The 17,890-nt window shown below is 41.0% G+C and overlaps 1 protein-coding gene across 1 annotated transcript in view; it reads left to right on the forward strand.

Moving 5' to 3' along the window:
* The first annotated feature begins 1,087 nt into the window (after window positions 1-1,087).
* MSH2 (mutS homolog 2) overlaps window positions 1,088-17,890 on the forward strand; it is an 82,506-nt gene continuing 65,703 nt past the window's right edge. Inside the window, exons 1-4 of the mRNA XM_045445968.1 lie at window positions 1,088-1,410; window positions 12,603-12,757; window positions 16,339-16,617; window positions 17,586-17,732. Of these exons, the coding sequence (XP_045301924.1) occupies window positions 1,200-1,410; window positions 12,603-12,757; window positions 16,339-16,617; window positions 17,586-17,732 (792 nt within the window). The 5' untranslated portion in view covers window positions 1,088-1,199. The remainder of the gene's footprint in view (window positions 1,411-12,602; window positions 12,758-16,338; window positions 16,618-17,585; window positions 17,733-17,890) is intronic.

A 17,890-nucleotide genomic window follows, 5' to 3' on the forward strand; every position in this document is an offset into this window, starting at 1 on the left:
TTTGAATTTTAACTGTAGGCCACTGGTTTCAAAACTGATTGTCGGGAATACCCAAGGATGTTTTTAAAAGGATCCCAAAACCCCACCTTCATAAATTCCAAGCTTTTGTATGTGGGTGTGGCCCAGGTATATCTTTGAAAAGCCCCTGGAGTAATTCTGCAGTTGAATCAGGGTTGGAGCTGCTTCCTTGGGTAAAGAGTGAGCCAAACAGGAGAGTAGGATACCTTTCCTAAGGCAGGTAACTGTGCAGGATGCGTTCTGACCTCCTTCAGATCTTTGCTCAACATTAAACCCTATCTTTATTTTCCACCTATACAGTTATCTTCTAACAATTTTCTTACTATACATTTACTTAATATATCATCTGAATTCATTCATGAGAATACAAACTGAACAAAGGCAGTGATTTTTCTCTTTCCATTTCTAGTGCTCCTCAGATTCTGGAAGAGGCTGGCACATAGAAGGCCACATAAATATGTTTTTAAATGAATGAATCAGTCAAGGAGAAACGAGAAAGAATATGGCTAATACAGAACAATAAGGAGGTTGCGGAAGAAACCTGTAATCTTGATGTTGGCAGTTTGCTTAAAAAGGAAAAGGGAGACAGGGAAAGAGGGGTGATTTTATTTTTTAATTTCAGTATAACTCCAGTGTTATGTTAGTTACAAGTGTACAATATAATGATTCAAGGATTCTCAGCATTACTCCCTGCTCAGAGAGGGGTGCAGTTAAAAAAAAATGTATTAGGACGGGAAGAAAGGCTAGTTTTTCCTTGTTTTCAAGTTTCTTTCTGATCTCACTCATACTTCCGGGTTCATAATAAACTCAAGAGAGCCAAAACGTCCCATCCGGCCGCCTTCCCTAGTTATCTATCCACCTGGATTCCTTTCGGATGGAGCAGAAAAAGTCTCGAGGACCTAAAATCTTTTAACGATGGCTGTCTGCCAGGGTCGGCGCGCGACCTAGGCTCAAGCATGCGCAGTAGACAGTTACCAGCGTGCGCGGGAAGATGGGCCGCGTCCGTTTGTGATTGGCTGCCGCGGCGGACTCCCACCCACCGAAATGCAGCGCTCGGTGCTGATTGGGTGACTCCGCAGAGGCCGGACGTCGCACGGGAGGGAGGGAAGGGAGGCGGGAAACAGCTTAGCGGGTGCGGGGTCGCGCAGTTTTTTTCTGGCAGGCGGTGGAGAGGTTCCGAAATGGCGGTGCTGCCGAAGGAGACGCTGCAGCTGGAGAGCGCGGCCGAGATTGGCTTCGTGCGCTTCTTCCAGACCATGCCGGAGAAGCCGACCACCACGGTGCGCCTCTTCGACCGGGGCGACTTCTACACGGCGCACCACGAGGACGCGCTGCTGGCCGCCCGAGAAGTGTTCAAGACCCAGGGGGTGGTCAAGTACATAGGGCCGCCAGGTGAGGGCCGGGACGGCGCGGGCTCGGGGGGACCCCGCGGAGGGGGCTCCTCTCAGGCAATGGGCGGCGTGCGATTCTTGGGCGAGGAGGCACGGGGGCGGAGACGTCGGTGCCTCCCGGGGATGGCGCTTTCTGCGGTCGCTGCCTGGCCAAGTGGGGCGCCACCCGCCCCTGCCCTGCCTCCGTCCTGAGTCTGTCCCTCTGCAGCGGCTTTAGACCTGAACTAAGAACGGACACGGGGAGAACGGACACGGAGAGAGCGTCCCGGCTGCCAGGCGTTGGGCGAGGCGTTTTAATACATTGTTCTTTCTTGATCCCCTGCAGTCGCGTGGGTGTCTGCCCGCCGCCCCACCTTGGCCCTGTGGATCTTCTAGCAACTCCCGACCAGGAGTGAGATTTAAAATAGAAGGTGGTCTGGGAAACCGTTTTATGTCACCAGTGTGATTTTGCCCACACGCAGTGCAGGGATCTGGAATGGGTTACTGTTGATGGGCAGTAACTGTTGCCAAGTGGTCAGAACCTCGCTTCGAGCCAGATTGCCTGGATTCAAGTCGCGATCCTCCACTTAATAGCTGTGTGACCTTGGGCTAGTCACGTATGTCTGTGCCTCAGTTCGTCACTCCATGTCCTCTGTGATCCCAGCCCCATCTCTCCAGCATCATCTCTCCCTCTAAGGCTACATACAAACTTCTCACCCTATGTGAGCTATATGTTCTAGATGTTGTGTGTTGATCTTTACTGCCTGGCTCCATTTTGATGATGGAAAGAGCATTCTGGCAGGAGTGAGGAGTCGTAGCTTCTAGTGCTACTTTTGTCACATGCAGATGGGATGTTACTGACAAAAAGGATGTTTCATTCCTTAGACAAAAATTTGTTGAGTGCTGCTGTATCACGCAGGGTTATGGACACTGGGAAAGACAGTATCCCTGCCTTCACAGAGATCTTTCTGGTGGAGAGCAAGGCAGAAATAACAATTCACTGAGAAAAATTGTGGAGGTGTGCTCCGTAGCAAGTTGAAGAGACAAAGAGGCAGGAATGCCAAAGATTGGAGACCTCAGAAGCACTGCATGAGAAGCTGAATTTCACTTGAGTCTTGAAGGACCGGGTGTTTGCAGCCGAGAGGATTTGAAAAGAGGCAGATTGCTGTTGCTAGAGCAGAAAACCCTGAGGAGGGTGGCTCAGGTGGATGGGATCAGATGATGAAAGGCTCTTTATGTTGTACTGAGTTGTTGGAATTTTATGCTGTAGGTCCCTGAGAAGTTGGATGACTTAAGTAAAAGGTGAAGTGATATGTTGGATCATTTGGCTGTAGGGTGGAGGTTGTTAGAAGGGACAAGAGTAGAGGTGTTGGGATCAATGAAGACCAGCCAGAGATCATTATGGATGGCTTCATAGTTAACGATGGTCTAAGTTGCTTTCCAGTTTTAAAGTTTTTCCAGGCTAGTGCACTTAACTCTCTTATTTTTGTATTATGCAGTGTAGAATAGTTTAAGCATTTAAAGTGATGTAAAAAGTTCTAAACATACTTGTATGTTTGTGTACGTTGAATCACTGATTTTTCTATGCACCTGTTAATGATTCTAATAGTTTTTCTATTTTAGATTATGAAAGGAATAATGGATATTAAGCATTATACCCATTTATTGGGAAGGAAGTTTAGTATAAATATCCAGGAATCTTTTATACTGGAGTGTAGGCTTTTAAAAAACAAAAATTTTCCTTTTATTGCTCTTGAAGGTTGAAATGTGTTTACTGGGCACATTTCTAAGAATAGAGTAACCTAGACTGTCACCTCCTCTTAGTCATGCTGAGAATGGCATTAAGGGTGAATTTAACTTGGGGTCCCTGGGTGGCTCAGTTTGGTTAAGTGTCTGACTCTTGGTTTCTGCTCAGGTCATGATCCCACGCCATGGGTTTTTGGGATTGAGCCCCGCATCTGGTTCTGCACTGACAGCATGGAGCCTGCTTGGGATTCTCTCCCTCCTTCTCTCTGACCTCTCCTGATTGTGTGCATGTGCATGGTCTCTCTGTAAATAAATAAACAAACTTTAAAAACAGGTGAATTTAACTTTTCAGAGATTAGCAAGTAAATGGGTTATTCCTAAGGATCTAGTTCTTATGTTAGACATTTATGCCAAATACACATTTTAGGTAAATGATTGTCCTAATACATGTTTGTGTAGGATAATAGTTACAAAAAGATCAATCATTTGTTACTAGAAATCAGCTGAAATAACTGGAAGAGGGAGGGACTCAAAAGCAAAAATGTACTGTAGATCTTCAAAGCTGATGTCTTGCAGTTTTCACTATGCAGGATGCAGTGTAACTGAAGATCTTTTTAAATGATGTTTTATTTATTATTAAAAAAATTTTTTTGAAGTTTATTTATTTTGAGACCCAGAGAGCCAGTGGGGGAGAGGCAGAGAGAATCCCAAGCAGGCTCCATACTGTCAGCCCAGAGCCCAAAATGGGGCTTGGACTCAAGAACTGTGAGATCATGACCTGAGCCTAAACCAAGAGTCAGATGCTTAACTGACTGAGCCACCCAGATGCCTCTTGATTTTTTTTTTTTTTTTAAGTTTTATTTATTTATTTTGAGAGAGAGAGAGAGAGAGCATGCATGTAAGCAAGGGAGGGGCAGAGAGAGGAGAGAGAATCCCAAGCAGGCTCTGCACTGCCAGCACAGAGCCTGATGTGGGGCTCCAACTCATGAACTGTGAGATCATGACCTGAGCCAAAATCAAGAGTCAGATGCTTAACTGATGAGCCACGTAGGCCTCCCAATAATGTGTCATCGTTGGTGTAAGGCTGCCAATACTTGTTTCTTGGGAGGAATTTTCCTTCAATTTAATACTATGCATAATGTTAAAGGGTTAAAAAAACCTTTTTCTTTGTTTCTCTGTTCCACCTAGAAACCTGATCAAGTTAAGGTTAGTTATGTTTCTAGGCATCATTGCTTATTGCAGAACTGTAAGGCATGATGAGGACCACGTGTACTTGCACTCTACAAATCTTGGACCCTGTGACCTTTTCCCATATTATTGAGCAGTTGAACTTGTTTCTGACTAGAGAAAATAGAAATTATTAGACGAGAAGTCCCTCAATTTCCTGCCCTCAAACCTATACTTTAGGTAAAACAGATTTGTTGAGATATTATTAATATACAATATGATTTACACACTTAAAGTAAACGGTTCAGTTTGTTTTTATTTTTACAAGTCCGTGGTTTTTGTAATAAACCATTACACATGGCACATTTTATTTATTTATATTTACTTTCTAAAGCAATGTATGTACCCAACATGGGACTCGAACTCAAGACCCTGAGATCAAGAGTCGTCTGCTCTACTGACTGAGCCAGCCAGGTGCTTCCATAGTAAATTTTAAAACATTTTTTGGGGGCGCCTGGGTGGCTCGGTTGGTTAAGCGTCCGACTTCGGCTAAGGTCATGATCTCACAGTCCATGAGTTCGAGCCCCGTGTCGGGCTCTGTGCTGACAGCTCAGAGCCTGGAGCCTGTTTCAGATTCTGTGTCTCCCTCTCTCTCTGTCCCTCCCCTGTTCATGCTCTGTCTCTCTCTGTCTCAAAAATAAAAACGTTAAAAAAAAAAAAATTAAAAAAAAATAAAACATTTTTTGTCAGCCCCCAAAATAAACCTGTACCTATTAGCAGTCACTCCCCACCCCTTCCACCCTCTCCTGTTCTCCCGAACCTAGGCAACCACTAACCTGCATTCTCTCTAGATTTGCTTATTCTGCACATTTCATAAGAATGGAACCATAAAATATGTAGTCTTTCATGACTGGCTTCTTTCCCTTAGAAATATTTTCAAGATTCATCACTGCTATTAGTACTTCATTTCTTTTTATTGCCAAATAATAATCCATTGTATGGATATACTGTATCTTGTTTTTATCCATTTGCTAGTTCACAGACATTTGGGTTATTTCCTGAACCTATACTTTTTTAAAAATTTTATTCATTTTTGAGAAAGAGAGCACATGAGTGAGTCAGGTGCAGAGAGAGGGAGACAGAGAATCCTACTGACAGTGCAGAGCCCAATGTTGGGCTCGGACCCACAAACCACAAGATCATGACCTGAACCTAAATCAAGAGTTGGATGCTTAAGCTACTGAGCCACCCAGGCATCCCTTGAACCCATACTTTTTAATGTCATCTGTACCTTCTTTCGTTCCCTGTTGTGTCAGTGAGGAGGGGGTCTTTTGCTATGGTCTGGATCCCATCCCCACTTCTCAGATGTGGCTTTCTGTTGATCCTTTCTTTCTTCTCTCTGGTTCATTCTATTAGCATTTAGACTTAGTTGCATCTTCTTAGCTACTTTTGATTTTCAACATCTAGTGATAACATTATTGTAATAAAGCCCTGTGAGATGGGTTAGTACCTAGCTCCAATTTGTAGATTAGGAATCTGAATCACTGAAAAAGAAAGTTACTTAGCCTTTTGCCTCTTTTGTTGTCAGATCTCAGCTTTGAAAGCGTCTCTTTTTGGAAGTCTTTCTTGATTCCCACGTTAAGATGGTCTGGTTAGCTGTGCCTCTTAGGTGTTCCCTGACCTGAGACTTTCTCCCTACCCTAGACACAGCATGTATTCTACCCTATTGCCCATCTATCCCAGTAGACTGAAAGCTCCTAGAGGGCAGGAACTGTGTTTTAACCAGTGTCTGCCTCTGAACCTCAGCACCTGGCACAGTGCCCACGTGTAGCAGACACATGGTAATTGTCAGCTGAATGAGGTTGGGGGCTCCAAATTATTCCTGAAGAGAAGAATCTTGTATGAACATGAGGCTGTTCCTTCTGCTGTATCCCAGGTGGAGGCTGGGTAGCTTTCTGTCCCTTATTTCATACCAGGAGGTCAGTTTTACCTCCCATCTGATTAGTTATGTTTATTTTATTTTTTTACAATGTTTATTTGTTTATTTTGAGAGAGAGAAAGCAAAAGCGTGAGCAGGGGAGGGGCAGAGAGAGAGAGAGGGAGACACAGAATCCGAAGCAGGCATCAGGCTCTGAGCTGTCAGCACAGAGCCTGACGCGGGATTCGAACTCACAAACCAGGCGATCGTGACCTGAGCTGAAGTCAGATGTTTAACGGAGTGAGCCACCCAGGCACCCCAAGTAGCTGTATTTTAGATGCTTGTCAGTAAATAAGACTTAAAATGACTGCCACCCAGTATGTCACAAAAACTCCTTTGAGAGAAATAGTATCTTTGGAGGATAACCTTGGCGGTTGAGCAGCCCTTCTGTACCTTAGCAATGGAGGTAGGGGAGGCCATGGGGGGAGGGGAATTACCTCATTTGTCTCTTTACCCCACCCACTCTTAAGAAATTACCTCTGTTGTGAACCTGTGTTCTGTTGAATTTGTCGGTTGAAAGACTTGACCGGATTCCTTCTACCCAGAGCCAAGTAGATAACATTGATGTGCAAAGTAGTTGAATTAATAGGGAGTGGTGGGGCTTGTGGATCTGAGAGTGCTTGTTCATCCGGTGATAGCATTCAATTTCGGATGCTTTAAAAACCCTGTACTGGCCAGACAGTTCTGCTGACACATCTTACTGGGTTGATGATTTAAGAGCTGTTTCAGAATTTTGCCAGACTGATGATTTTTTTTTTCCCTCTCAGAATTGTTTTTGCTGAGTTAGACTTTACATTTTGCCTTCTAAAATGTAAAGGAAGATTTGAAAAGCAGTAGTTTTTAAATTCATTGTATTTATTGGAAGTTGCTGATAATCTTCACAGTGGTGTTTATAAGTGTCTTTGGGAGAAATTCCTCTGTGATTTTTGTGTCAGTGCTTTCCTTGAGCAAAATTTTTTTTCTTATTTTAATGATGTTTCATCATGAATAATATTACTCATGTGGAATTCAACTGGATGGGTTGGTAGGATGACCAATCATTCTAGTTTTCTTGGGATGGAGAGGGCTCCTGGAACATGGGACTTTTAGTATTAAAAATGAGAGGGGGGGCACCTGGGTGGCTCAGTCAGTTGAGGGTCTGGCTCTTGATTTTGGCTCAGCTCATTGTCTTTTGGTTGGTGGGATTGAGCCCCATGGTTGGGCTCTGTTGACGGCATGGAGCCTGCTTGGGATTCATTCATTCTCTCTCTCTCTCTCTCTCTCTCTCCCCCCCTCTCCCCCTCTCTCTCTCTCTCTCTCTCTTTCTTTTTCCCTTTCCCTTTCCCTTTCTCTTTCCCTTTCTCTTTCTCTCTCTCTGCCCTCCCCCCACTCTGCCCTCCCCCCACTCATTCTCTCTCTCTCAAAATAAACAAACTTAAAAAAAAAAAAGACAGGGGCGCCTGGGTGGCTCAGTCAGTTAAGTGTCCTTCAGCTTGTGTCATGATCTCACAGTCTGTGAGTTCAAGCCCCACGGTGGGCCCTGTGCTGACAGCCTGAAGCCTGCTTCGAATTCTTTAAAAAAAATTTTTTTTTTCAACGTTTATTTATTTTTGGGACAGAGAGAGACAGAGCATGAACGGGGGAGGGGCAGAGAGAGAGGGAGACACAGAATCGGAAATAGGCTCCAGGCTCTGAGCCATCAGCCCAGAGACTGACGCGGGGCTCGAACTCACGGACCGCGAGATCCTGACCTGGCTGAAGTCTGACGCTTAACCGACTGCGCCACCCAGGCGCCCCTGAAGCCTGCTTCGAATTCTGTGTCTCCCTCTCTCTCTGCCCCTCCTCCACCTGCATTCTGTCTCTCTCTGTCTCTCAAAAATGAATAAATGTTAAAAAAAAAAATTAAAAAAACAAAACACCAGAGAGTTTTGGGCAAAGTGGAATGAGTGCTAGGCAAAACCAGGAAATAATTTAAATGGGACCTACCATTCCACTCAGGTTCTCATCATGAGTGAGTGTTAGTTGGGAGATGTGAGTCTGTTGCAGGCTGGAGGCCTTCGTTTTGGAGGATGCCTCTGAGAAGTGTGAGTACAGGCTTTGTTGAATGGGAGTATAGAGTAAACATAATTTTCATGCAACTTGCTTTCTAAATGCAAGCTAGAGAAACAGCAATCTATTCAAGTCTAAGAAAAATGTGACTGAATTGAAGACTGGTGGCCTAAATAGTGTTTTGCTGTAAGTTTGAACTGATTGCCTGTATTTTAAACATTGGGACATTTCATGAAAAAAAATCATATTTTGAGCTGCTTTTGAAAAGTCTGCCCAGTTGAAAACTCTGGGTGTGAATATCCCCGCAGCAAAGCAGTGGGTTTGGAGCTGAGTGGCTGCTCTCTGATGTGTTCTAGATTCCTCCTTTACTCTCATGTGCTTTCCTTGTTTTGTCACTGTTCCCACCACTCTATATGATCTCTTTTGAAGCCACTTGTCATGTCAGCTCTGTTGTTCTCTTCCTTTGGCTTCCTTTGCTCATTTGATACCTGGCCTGGTCCCTGTAAATACTTGTTTGTCAGTCCTGGATGAGATCACGAGGAATGTTCTAGGGAAGAACCTTAGGCAAGATTTGAGCCCTTTTTTGAGGGTGGCAGAGAGTGGGGATTCTTATACTAATAACTTATAACTAATACTAGTACTTACAACTAATGAAGAAATGTTGGGAATATTAGCTGTGTTTAGGTGTACAGAACAGTTGAATTATGTCATTTAATCTTCATGCTTATTTGTATTTGATATTTATACTTGACATGATCTATTATTTAAAAGAAATTTTAAAAAATGTTTATTTATTTTTGATAGAGACAGAGTGTGAGCTGGGGAGGGACAGAGAGAGAGGGAGACACAGAATCCGAAACAGGCTCCAGGCTCTGAGCTGTCAGCACAGAGCCCAACATGGGGCTTGAACCCAGGAACTGTGAGATCATGACCTGAGCAGAAGTCGGATGCTTAACTGAGCCACCCATGCATCCCTATTATTTTTTAAAAATACTTCTTTTTAAGAGAGAGAGGGAGGGAGAGACAGCACAAGTTGGGGGGGGGCGTAAGGGGGGGTACAGAAGATCTGAAGTGGGCTCTGCTAAGAACTGAGTGCTAGATGCAGGGCTCGAACTCATGAACTGTGAGATCATGACCTGAACCTAAATTAAGAGTTGGATGCTCAACTGACTGAGCCACCCAGGCATCCCTATTCTGAATTACTTACTTTTTAGTTTTTATTTGAGAGAGAGAGAGAGAGCAGGGGAGGGAGCAGAGGGAGAGGGAGAGAATTTTAAGCAGGCTCCATGCTCAGTGTGGAGCTTAATGCAGGGTTTGATCCCAGGCTTCTGGGATATTGACCTGAGCTGGAATCAAGAATCGGATGCTCAACTAACTAAGCCACCCAGGGGGCCCCTTAAATACTTTTAAGTGGTATTATCACTGGTATTACCTGTTATTATAAGAAAATTGAATTTTTATTCAATTTGATGGTGTGAGTGATTTTATAATTTTGTAAGAAATTGACAATTGCAAATCAAAACTAAGGTGGGACACTGTTTTCTAGTAAGAGTTCTTAACCTTGGCACTATTGATATTTTGGACTGAGTAATTATTGTTATGAGGGGCTATCCTGTGCATGTTAAAATTTTTTTAAAAATATTTTTATTTTTGAGAGAGAGACCAAATGTGAACAGGGGAGGGGCAGAGAGAGAGGGAGACACAGAACCCGAAGCAGGCTCCAGGCTCTTATCTGTCGGTGCAGATCATGGGAGATCATGACCTGAGCTGAGGTTGGATGCCTAACCAACTGAGCCACCCAGGTGCCCCAGTATCCTGTGCAAGTTTAACAGCACCCCTGCCTTACCCATGCGATTCCATTAGTACTCTGCTGTCCTCCCTCCCTCAGTTGACAACGCAAATGTCCCCAGGCTTTGGCAAATGTCTGCTAGAGAAGCAAGATTATTCCTAGCTCAGAACCAGTAATCTGAGATGAAGACCAGAAAGTTTGAAAACTCTGTGTTGCTTGGATAGGGGAAATAAAGGCACTCATACTTTATGGATGATAGTGTTAATTTACACAGCCAACCAAAGGGAATAGTCTGGCAATATTTATCAAAATCACTGTAGGGGCACCTGGGTGGCGCAGTCGGTTAAGCGTCCGACTTCAGCCAGGTCACGATCTCGCGGTCCGGGAGTTCGAGCCCCGCGTCGGGTCTGGGCTGATGGCTCAGAGCCTGGAGCCTGTTTCCGATTCTGTGTCTCCCTCTCTCTCTGCCCCTCCCCCGTTCATGCTCTGTCTCTCTCTGTCCCAAAAATAAATAAACGTTGAAAAAAAAAATTAAAAAAAAAATCACTGTATTCTTTGATAAAATCCAGTTTTGGGGCTTTACCCTACAGATGTACTCATATTGGAGAGTGAAGCATGTACAAGATTATTCATGCAGCATTGTAATTGAGACTGGAAACAACCTATATGTTCATCAGTAAGAGACTAAATTATAGTACATCCTCAGAGTCATTGGAATGTTTGTAGCTATAAACAGAAAGAAGCTGATTATGTACTGATGGAACAATCTCCAAAATATATTAGGTTAAAAAAAAAAGCCAAGATACAGAGCACTGTTTGTAGTTTGCAACCATTGATGTAAGAGAGGAACAAAGTAATGTTTGTGTGTGCATAGCCTGTGTTTGGAAATATATTTAAAAAAATTTAGTGTTTATTTTTGAGAGAGACAGTGTGAACGGGGAGGCACAGAGAGAGGGAGACACAGAATCTGAAGCAGGCTCTAGGCTCTGAGCTGTCAGCACAGAGCCTGACGTGGGGCTCAAACCCACAAACCATGAGATCATGACCTGAGCTGAAACTGGACTCTTAACCCACTGAGTCACTCAGGCACCCTGGAAATACATTTTATAAACTGATGGTACTTGGCTGGTGAACTCTATGTGTAGGGGATCAGTGTGAAAGGGAAGTCTCCTTTTTGCTGTACTTTTTTTTCCTTTTTTTAAAATTTAAACCAAGTTAGTTAAAATAGTGTAATAATGATTTCAGGAATAGAATTTAGTAATTCATCACTTATGTCTAACACTCAGTGCTCATCCCAAGTGCCCTCCTTATGCCCATTTAGCCCATCCCCTCACCCAATACCCCTTAAGCAACCCTCAGTTCTCTGTATTTAAGAGTCTGTTATGGTTTGTCTCCCTCTCTGTTTTTTATATTATTTTTGCCTCCCTTTTCTTGTGTTCATCCGTTTTGTATCTTAAATTCCACACATTAGTGAAATCATATGATTTTTGTCTTTCTCTGACTGGCTTATTTCACTTAGCAAAACTCTACTTCCATCCACATTGTTGCCAGTGTCAAGATTTCCTACTTTTTGATTGCCGAGTAATACTCCATTGTGTACGTATACCACGTTATCTTTGTCCATTCATCAGCTGATGGACATTTGGGCTCTTTTCCATACTTAGGCTATTGTCTATAGTGCTGCTATAAACATTGGGGGGGGGTGTGTGCCCCTTTGAATTAGCATTCCTGTATCCTTTGGATAAATACCTAGTAGTGCAGTTGTTGGGTCAAAGAGTAGTTCTATTCTTAATTTTTTGAGGAACCACCATACTGTTTTCCAGAATGACTGCACCAGTTTGCATTCCCACCTTGCTGTACTTTTTCGAACCTTTGAGTTTTGATCTGTGTTACGTAGAACATTTTGCAATGAATAATGACTAATTTGTTTTTGTGGACCTTTTCGGAAAAGTTTAATTTCATACAAATACGATATAGTTATAAGACTCTTTTTTTTTAATGTTTATTTATTTTGAGAGAAAGAGAGCTAGTGGGGGAGGGACACAGAAGGAGAATCCCAAGCACGCTCTGTACTATCAGCACACAGAGCACAACGCGGGGTTCAAACCCACAAACCACGAGACCACGATCTGAGCCCAAACCAAGAATTGGCTGCTCAACCAGCTGAGCCACCCAGGCGCCCCATGTAATTATAGAACTCTATTCAGACTTCTGAGAAACTAATTATAAGAAAGGACAAGTAAGTTTATCTATATATGTATTTACTTATTCTTTTATCTTTCTTAATTTTTTATTTTGATGTGTAGGTTCCATGAAAGCAGAAGAGCCATATCTGTTCATTTTATACCCTTCAATTATGAAAGTCCTTCAGATATGTAATAAGGGCTTGATAAACAGTTTATTGAAGAAATGAATTACTGAGAGAAGAATGTGGCTTGGGGGAACCATTGTGTTACTACTTTAAATCCTTAAATCTGTAACATGTATTTTTAATATTTTTCTTTAGGAACAAAGACTCTGGAGAGTGTTGTGCTTAGTAAAATGAATTTTGAGTCTTTTGTAAAAGATCTTCTTCTAGTTCGTCAGTATAGAGTTGAAGTTTATAAGAATAGAGCTGGAAATAAGGCCTCGAAGGAGAATGATTGGTATTTGGCATTTAAGGTAATTATCTTCCTTTTTAATTTGGTTATTTTTAAGAGTAGAAAAAATAAAAATGTGAGGGAATTCTGTGTGCTTTAATATTTTAACCAGGTTGTGATAATAAAATACTTTGAGAAACTAATATTCTTTAGCATGTGGTTTTTAAAATCACAGTTTAATAGCAACTTTGAAATTCACTAAATCGTTATTATGAGTATGAATACTCTGAGCTTTGTCAGTATTCCTGAAACCTAAATAATAAAATAGATTTTACATAAAGTTGAGTGCCAGCATTAGACAGATTTGATTTTACTGTTTTTAAAGTAATAATGTCCAGATTTACTGTATCCCATATATTTCCTACACATCTGTAACATGTTTGTATCTTTGTATGTGCCTTTCTCTTCCATTAAGTTTATAATTTTTGTAAGTCAGGGACTTTGTTTAATGATGATCATTTCTTGGTGTCCCTGGAGAGGCTTATTTATTTTTTTTCTTATTTTTTTTTTTCCTGGAAAGGACTGTTGACATGCGTGCTTCTGTGCCTTCATGGAGATAGCACTATTTTATTTTATATAATGACTGTCTTCATTGCCATTCTGTAAGGTCCTGTTTTTGGTTGTTCAACTGCAGGTTCTGTAACCTGCAGAGTAGGTTCTCAATAAATACTGCAATAAATGAATGGTTAAAATGTTGTTGGGGAGTTACAATTTATTCTTGAAAGGGAATAAATGTGTGGTAAGGGAGACAGTGCTTTGGGCTTATAGTCAGCATATTTCATTTCTTTTCTTCTCTGCCCCTCTGGGTGTCCTTGGTGTATTTCCCAACCGTCTCCTGTATCTGTTTCTCCATAAACAGTAAAATTAGAAGGTTTTTAATTATGTTTTCCAACTTGAAAGTCCTGTGAGTTTTTTCTTGTGAGGTTTAATAGAATATCTAAACATCTGATCTTGGTACTACCTCAAATATAACATTCAGTCTATGTTCCATACTGTGTCCTCCTTCCCCCACCTGCCTTTGTAAGTACGTCTGTATTTACTGAAGATTATATCTGGGAGAATTTAGCATTCTACATTATGGAGTTTTCTGGGAATTTTCATTGGTGTTTTACTGAGAAAAGGGGCTTTTATTAAGAGTTTTAGTCTGTGTCTTGAAAGATTTTAGTAGAAAATTGAGGTACCACAAAGTGGTGTTTTTTCATTTTTCACAGAACTCAATTAGTAATAACACCAAAATGTAGAATCCTGAATTTAAGAGATTACCATGATTATCATCCCATCATACCTCACTCCTCTGTGTCCTGTCAGAATCCTTCAAGATGAATTCACTTTAACTCCTACCTTTTAAGTCAGGGGGAAATTTTTTCAAGTATATGTCTACCAGGTTAAAAAGGTGGTATCTTAATCCTGACATTTTAAGAAGTTCAGATCTAAAACTGCAAAAACTGATTTATCATGACATTTTTTAGCTTTAAAAAATTTTTTTTTAAATGTTTTTATTTATTTTTGAGACAGAGAGTGACAGAGCATGAGCAGGGGAGGGGCAGAGAGAGGGAGACACAGAATCTGAAGCAGGCTCCAGGCTCTGAGCTGTCAGCACAGAGCTCGATGCAGGGCTCGAACCTACGGACTGTGAGATCATGACCTGAGCTGAGGTCGGATGCCTAACCAACTGAACCACTCAGTTGCCCCAGACATTTTTTAGCTTTTTGATTCTATTGTAAATATTAGTGATATTTAAAGTAGTTGGTCTCTTATGATTGATTTCTTTCCCATGTTCTCAATGTACAGAGTGGGAAAGGATCTTGGATACAATCTAGTTGACAGATTAACAGTCTTATGTTGAAGGACCGTTAAGAACCCAATTTCATTAGCTACTATTCCCTTTTGGAAGTTTAAAGGTGTGCTTTGTAACCTGTATGTGCAAATCTGAAAAATGTATGTAAAAATATGATGTTTACATTTGCAATTGAATCAGTGCTTTTAAAATTTGAATGCAAGATAACACTTTTTCCATTTCGTTTTTAAAAACTTTAAACATTTTATTTTTAAGTAATCTCTACACCCAATATGGGGCTCAAACCACAACCCCAAGATTAAGAATCACATGCTCTACTCACTGAGCTAGCAAGGCACCCAGCGCTCCATTTCATTTTTTTTAATTGATTTTTTTTTATTTTAGAGAGTGAGGGAGAGAGAGTGCTAGCAGGGGAGGGGGCAGAGAGAGAGAGAGAAAGAATCCCAAGCAGTCTCCACACTCAGCATGGCTCCCGATACGGGGCTTGATCTTGACCTTGTGATCATGACCTAAGCCAAAATCAAGAGTCAAATGTTCAACCGACTGAACTACCCAGGCATCCCCTTCGTTTTCATTTTTGATCCAGAGTTTAATCAACAATCCATAGTTACAGGATATTTAGAGTCATTTTATGGAAAAATAAATGATTATCATGATTATGATGCTAAAGTCCTTCAAGAACTGTTGGGGCACCTGAGTGGCTCAGTTGGTTAAGTGTCCGGCTTTGGCTCAGGTCCTGATCTCATGGTTCGTGACTTTGAGCCCCACATCCGGCTCTGTGCTGACAGCTCAGAGCGTGGAGCCTGCTTCAGATCCTGTGTCTCCCTTTCTCTCTGCCCCTCTTCTGCTCGTGTTCTCTGTCTGTCAAAAATGAATAAATGTTTAAAAAAAAAAAAAGAACTATTGAACTATTGATGGCTATTGGTTGCTTAAGTTTGGTTGTCACCGTGGTCATTGGACTCTTGGTGACTCTCCTGTTTCATACCATGGGTGGTCAGTTGTCTCAGAAAATGCCTCATGTTAACGGCTTCTTATCAGCTTCTGATCAGGTTGATATATGTAGTGTCACCCACTGACTTGACACAAAAGTGAAGAAACTTGACCCTTTACTTGACTTGTGCAGTCTTACAGAGAGATTTCTAATCTTTTTGAAATATTGAAAATAGGCCAAGGATCCTTTATTTTGAAATGACTGATGTAGAGCAGTCTCTACATTTTACAGATAAATGTATTGATAGAGAATTAACTTTCCAAGGTCAGTATTTGTAGCTAATAAAACTGCTCTCCTATGTGGTATAGCTAGTCAGAGAAAATACAATGTGCAACCAATAGGTAGGCATTTTGGCAGGATGTAGAAATTTAAGCTTACAATTGACAGGATTATCAATTTGGGTATCTTAATTATTGTGTGTGTATAAATCCAGCTGCCAAATTTCAAGTAGGCTTCATACCTGGTGCAGAGCCCAATGTGGGGCTTGAACTCAAAACCCTGAGCTTAAGACCTGAGCAGAGATTAAGAGTTGGATGCCTAACTGACTGAATGACTTAGGCGCCCCTCCAGCTGTCAGATTTCAAACTGAAAATCTTTTTTGCCCAAGTGTCCTGAAAATAACTGGAAAACTAGGGAGGATACTTTATAGAAAATAAGGTAATAGTAATTGGAATATATTGTTATAAGCAATTTTTTTTCCCAGTAGTAATTGGAATATATTGTTAGGAACAATTTTTTGGGGTAACTCTTGTTTGCTATGAAATTTTTTAAGTGCATTCAACAATTCTTCAAATTTTTGTTTATTTTTGTTAAGGCTTCTCCAGGTAATCTTTCTCAGTTTGAAGACATTCTCTTTGGTAACAACGATATGTCAGCTTCCATTGGTGTTGTGGGTGTTAAAATATCTACAGTTGATGGCCAGAGACAGGTCGGTGTTGGGTATGTTGACTCCATACAGAGGAAGCTAGGACTTTGTGAGTTCCCTGATAATGATCAGTTCTCCAATCTGGAGGCTCTCCTAATTCAGATTGGACCAAAGGAATGTGTTTTACCAGGAGGAGAGACTGCTGGAGACATGGGAAAGCTGAGACAGGTAAGGGAATCAAGTCTAGTGATGGAGAACCTAAGCCTAGGAAAGGTTCTAATTAACATGCTATTTTATTTAAGAAAAAAATAATTTAAAAGTCAAATTTTTTTGTATTTAATTACAGTAATGTTTTATATTGAGGATTATCTTGATGTTTATCTTTCACAGAAACTTTGTATATTTAAGAGGATTGTAGAACAAGTTGTTTCTTGTTTTACTTCAGATCCTTCCTCCCTCCCTCCCTCCCTCCCTCCTTCCCTCCCTCCCTCCCTCCCTCCCTCCCTGAAAGAGTAACAGAATGCCATCTTGAAGGGATCACAGCTGATGAAAGGAATGCTTTCACAGTTGTGAGGGGAGGTGATTGAGGTCCACTTAAAAAAAACCAATTTATTACTGTATTTAGCATGGATTTATCAAATAAATAAGATGCAGATCTTCAGTTTAAGATAGTTTAAGTGGGACCTTTAGCCTCTTATTTTATTGAGTCTTTTTAAAAAATTCTGATTATACTGTTTGATTATACTGTTTGTGTAAGTATATGATTTATTTAGGTATTTAAGGGATATTGTATCCTTGAAGGATTCTTTTCTTTTTGTGGGCTTCAGATACCATAAGAACTGCTTGGGAAATAGGAAATATATAATGGGCATTGTTAGCATAGATAGTATCTAAACAACTTTCCACAAGTATTATTCTGTTAAGAGGTTTTTACTATTGGGACTATTTTTGGGGTGGGGGTGCTATTTTTAAAAACCTTTATATGAACATACTTTTAAATTACGTGAAAACTTAGTTTATAGATTTTAAAAATATGTGTTAGTATGTATGTCTTCCCAGTGTCTTGCACATTGTATAGAAGCTTAATGTGGGTCAATAATTTAAGTTGTTCTTACTATACTTGTCAGTGATATGATTTTTTCTCATTTCTTTTTTTATTTTCCTCAAAGTAATTTAAATTATTTTTTGTAAAATAGGTTATTCAGAGAGGAGGAATTCTGATCACAGAAAGAAAAAGAGGTGACTTTTTTACAAAAGATATTTATCAGGACCTCAACCGATTGTTGAAAGGCAAAAAGGGAGAGCAGATGAATAGTGCTGTCTTGCCAGAAATGGAGAATCAGGTATGTGGATTATAATGTGAATTTACTCTTAAATTATAATCATGGCTTTTGGAAAGCTACTTCTTTCATATCTCTCCAAAGTGTAAACTGTGAATCACTGATATTAATTAAGCTTATTTTTACTGTGATTAAACTTTTGAAAAACTTGAGGAAATGAC

The sequence above is a fragment of the Leopardus geoffroyi genome, chromosome A3 (assembly GCF_018350155.1).
Source record: "Leopardus geoffroyi isolate Oge1 chromosome A3, O.geoffroyi_Oge1_pat1.0, whole genome shotgun sequence".
NCBI lineage: Eukaryota > Metazoa > Chordata > Mammalia > Carnivora > Felidae > Leopardus > Leopardus geoffroyi.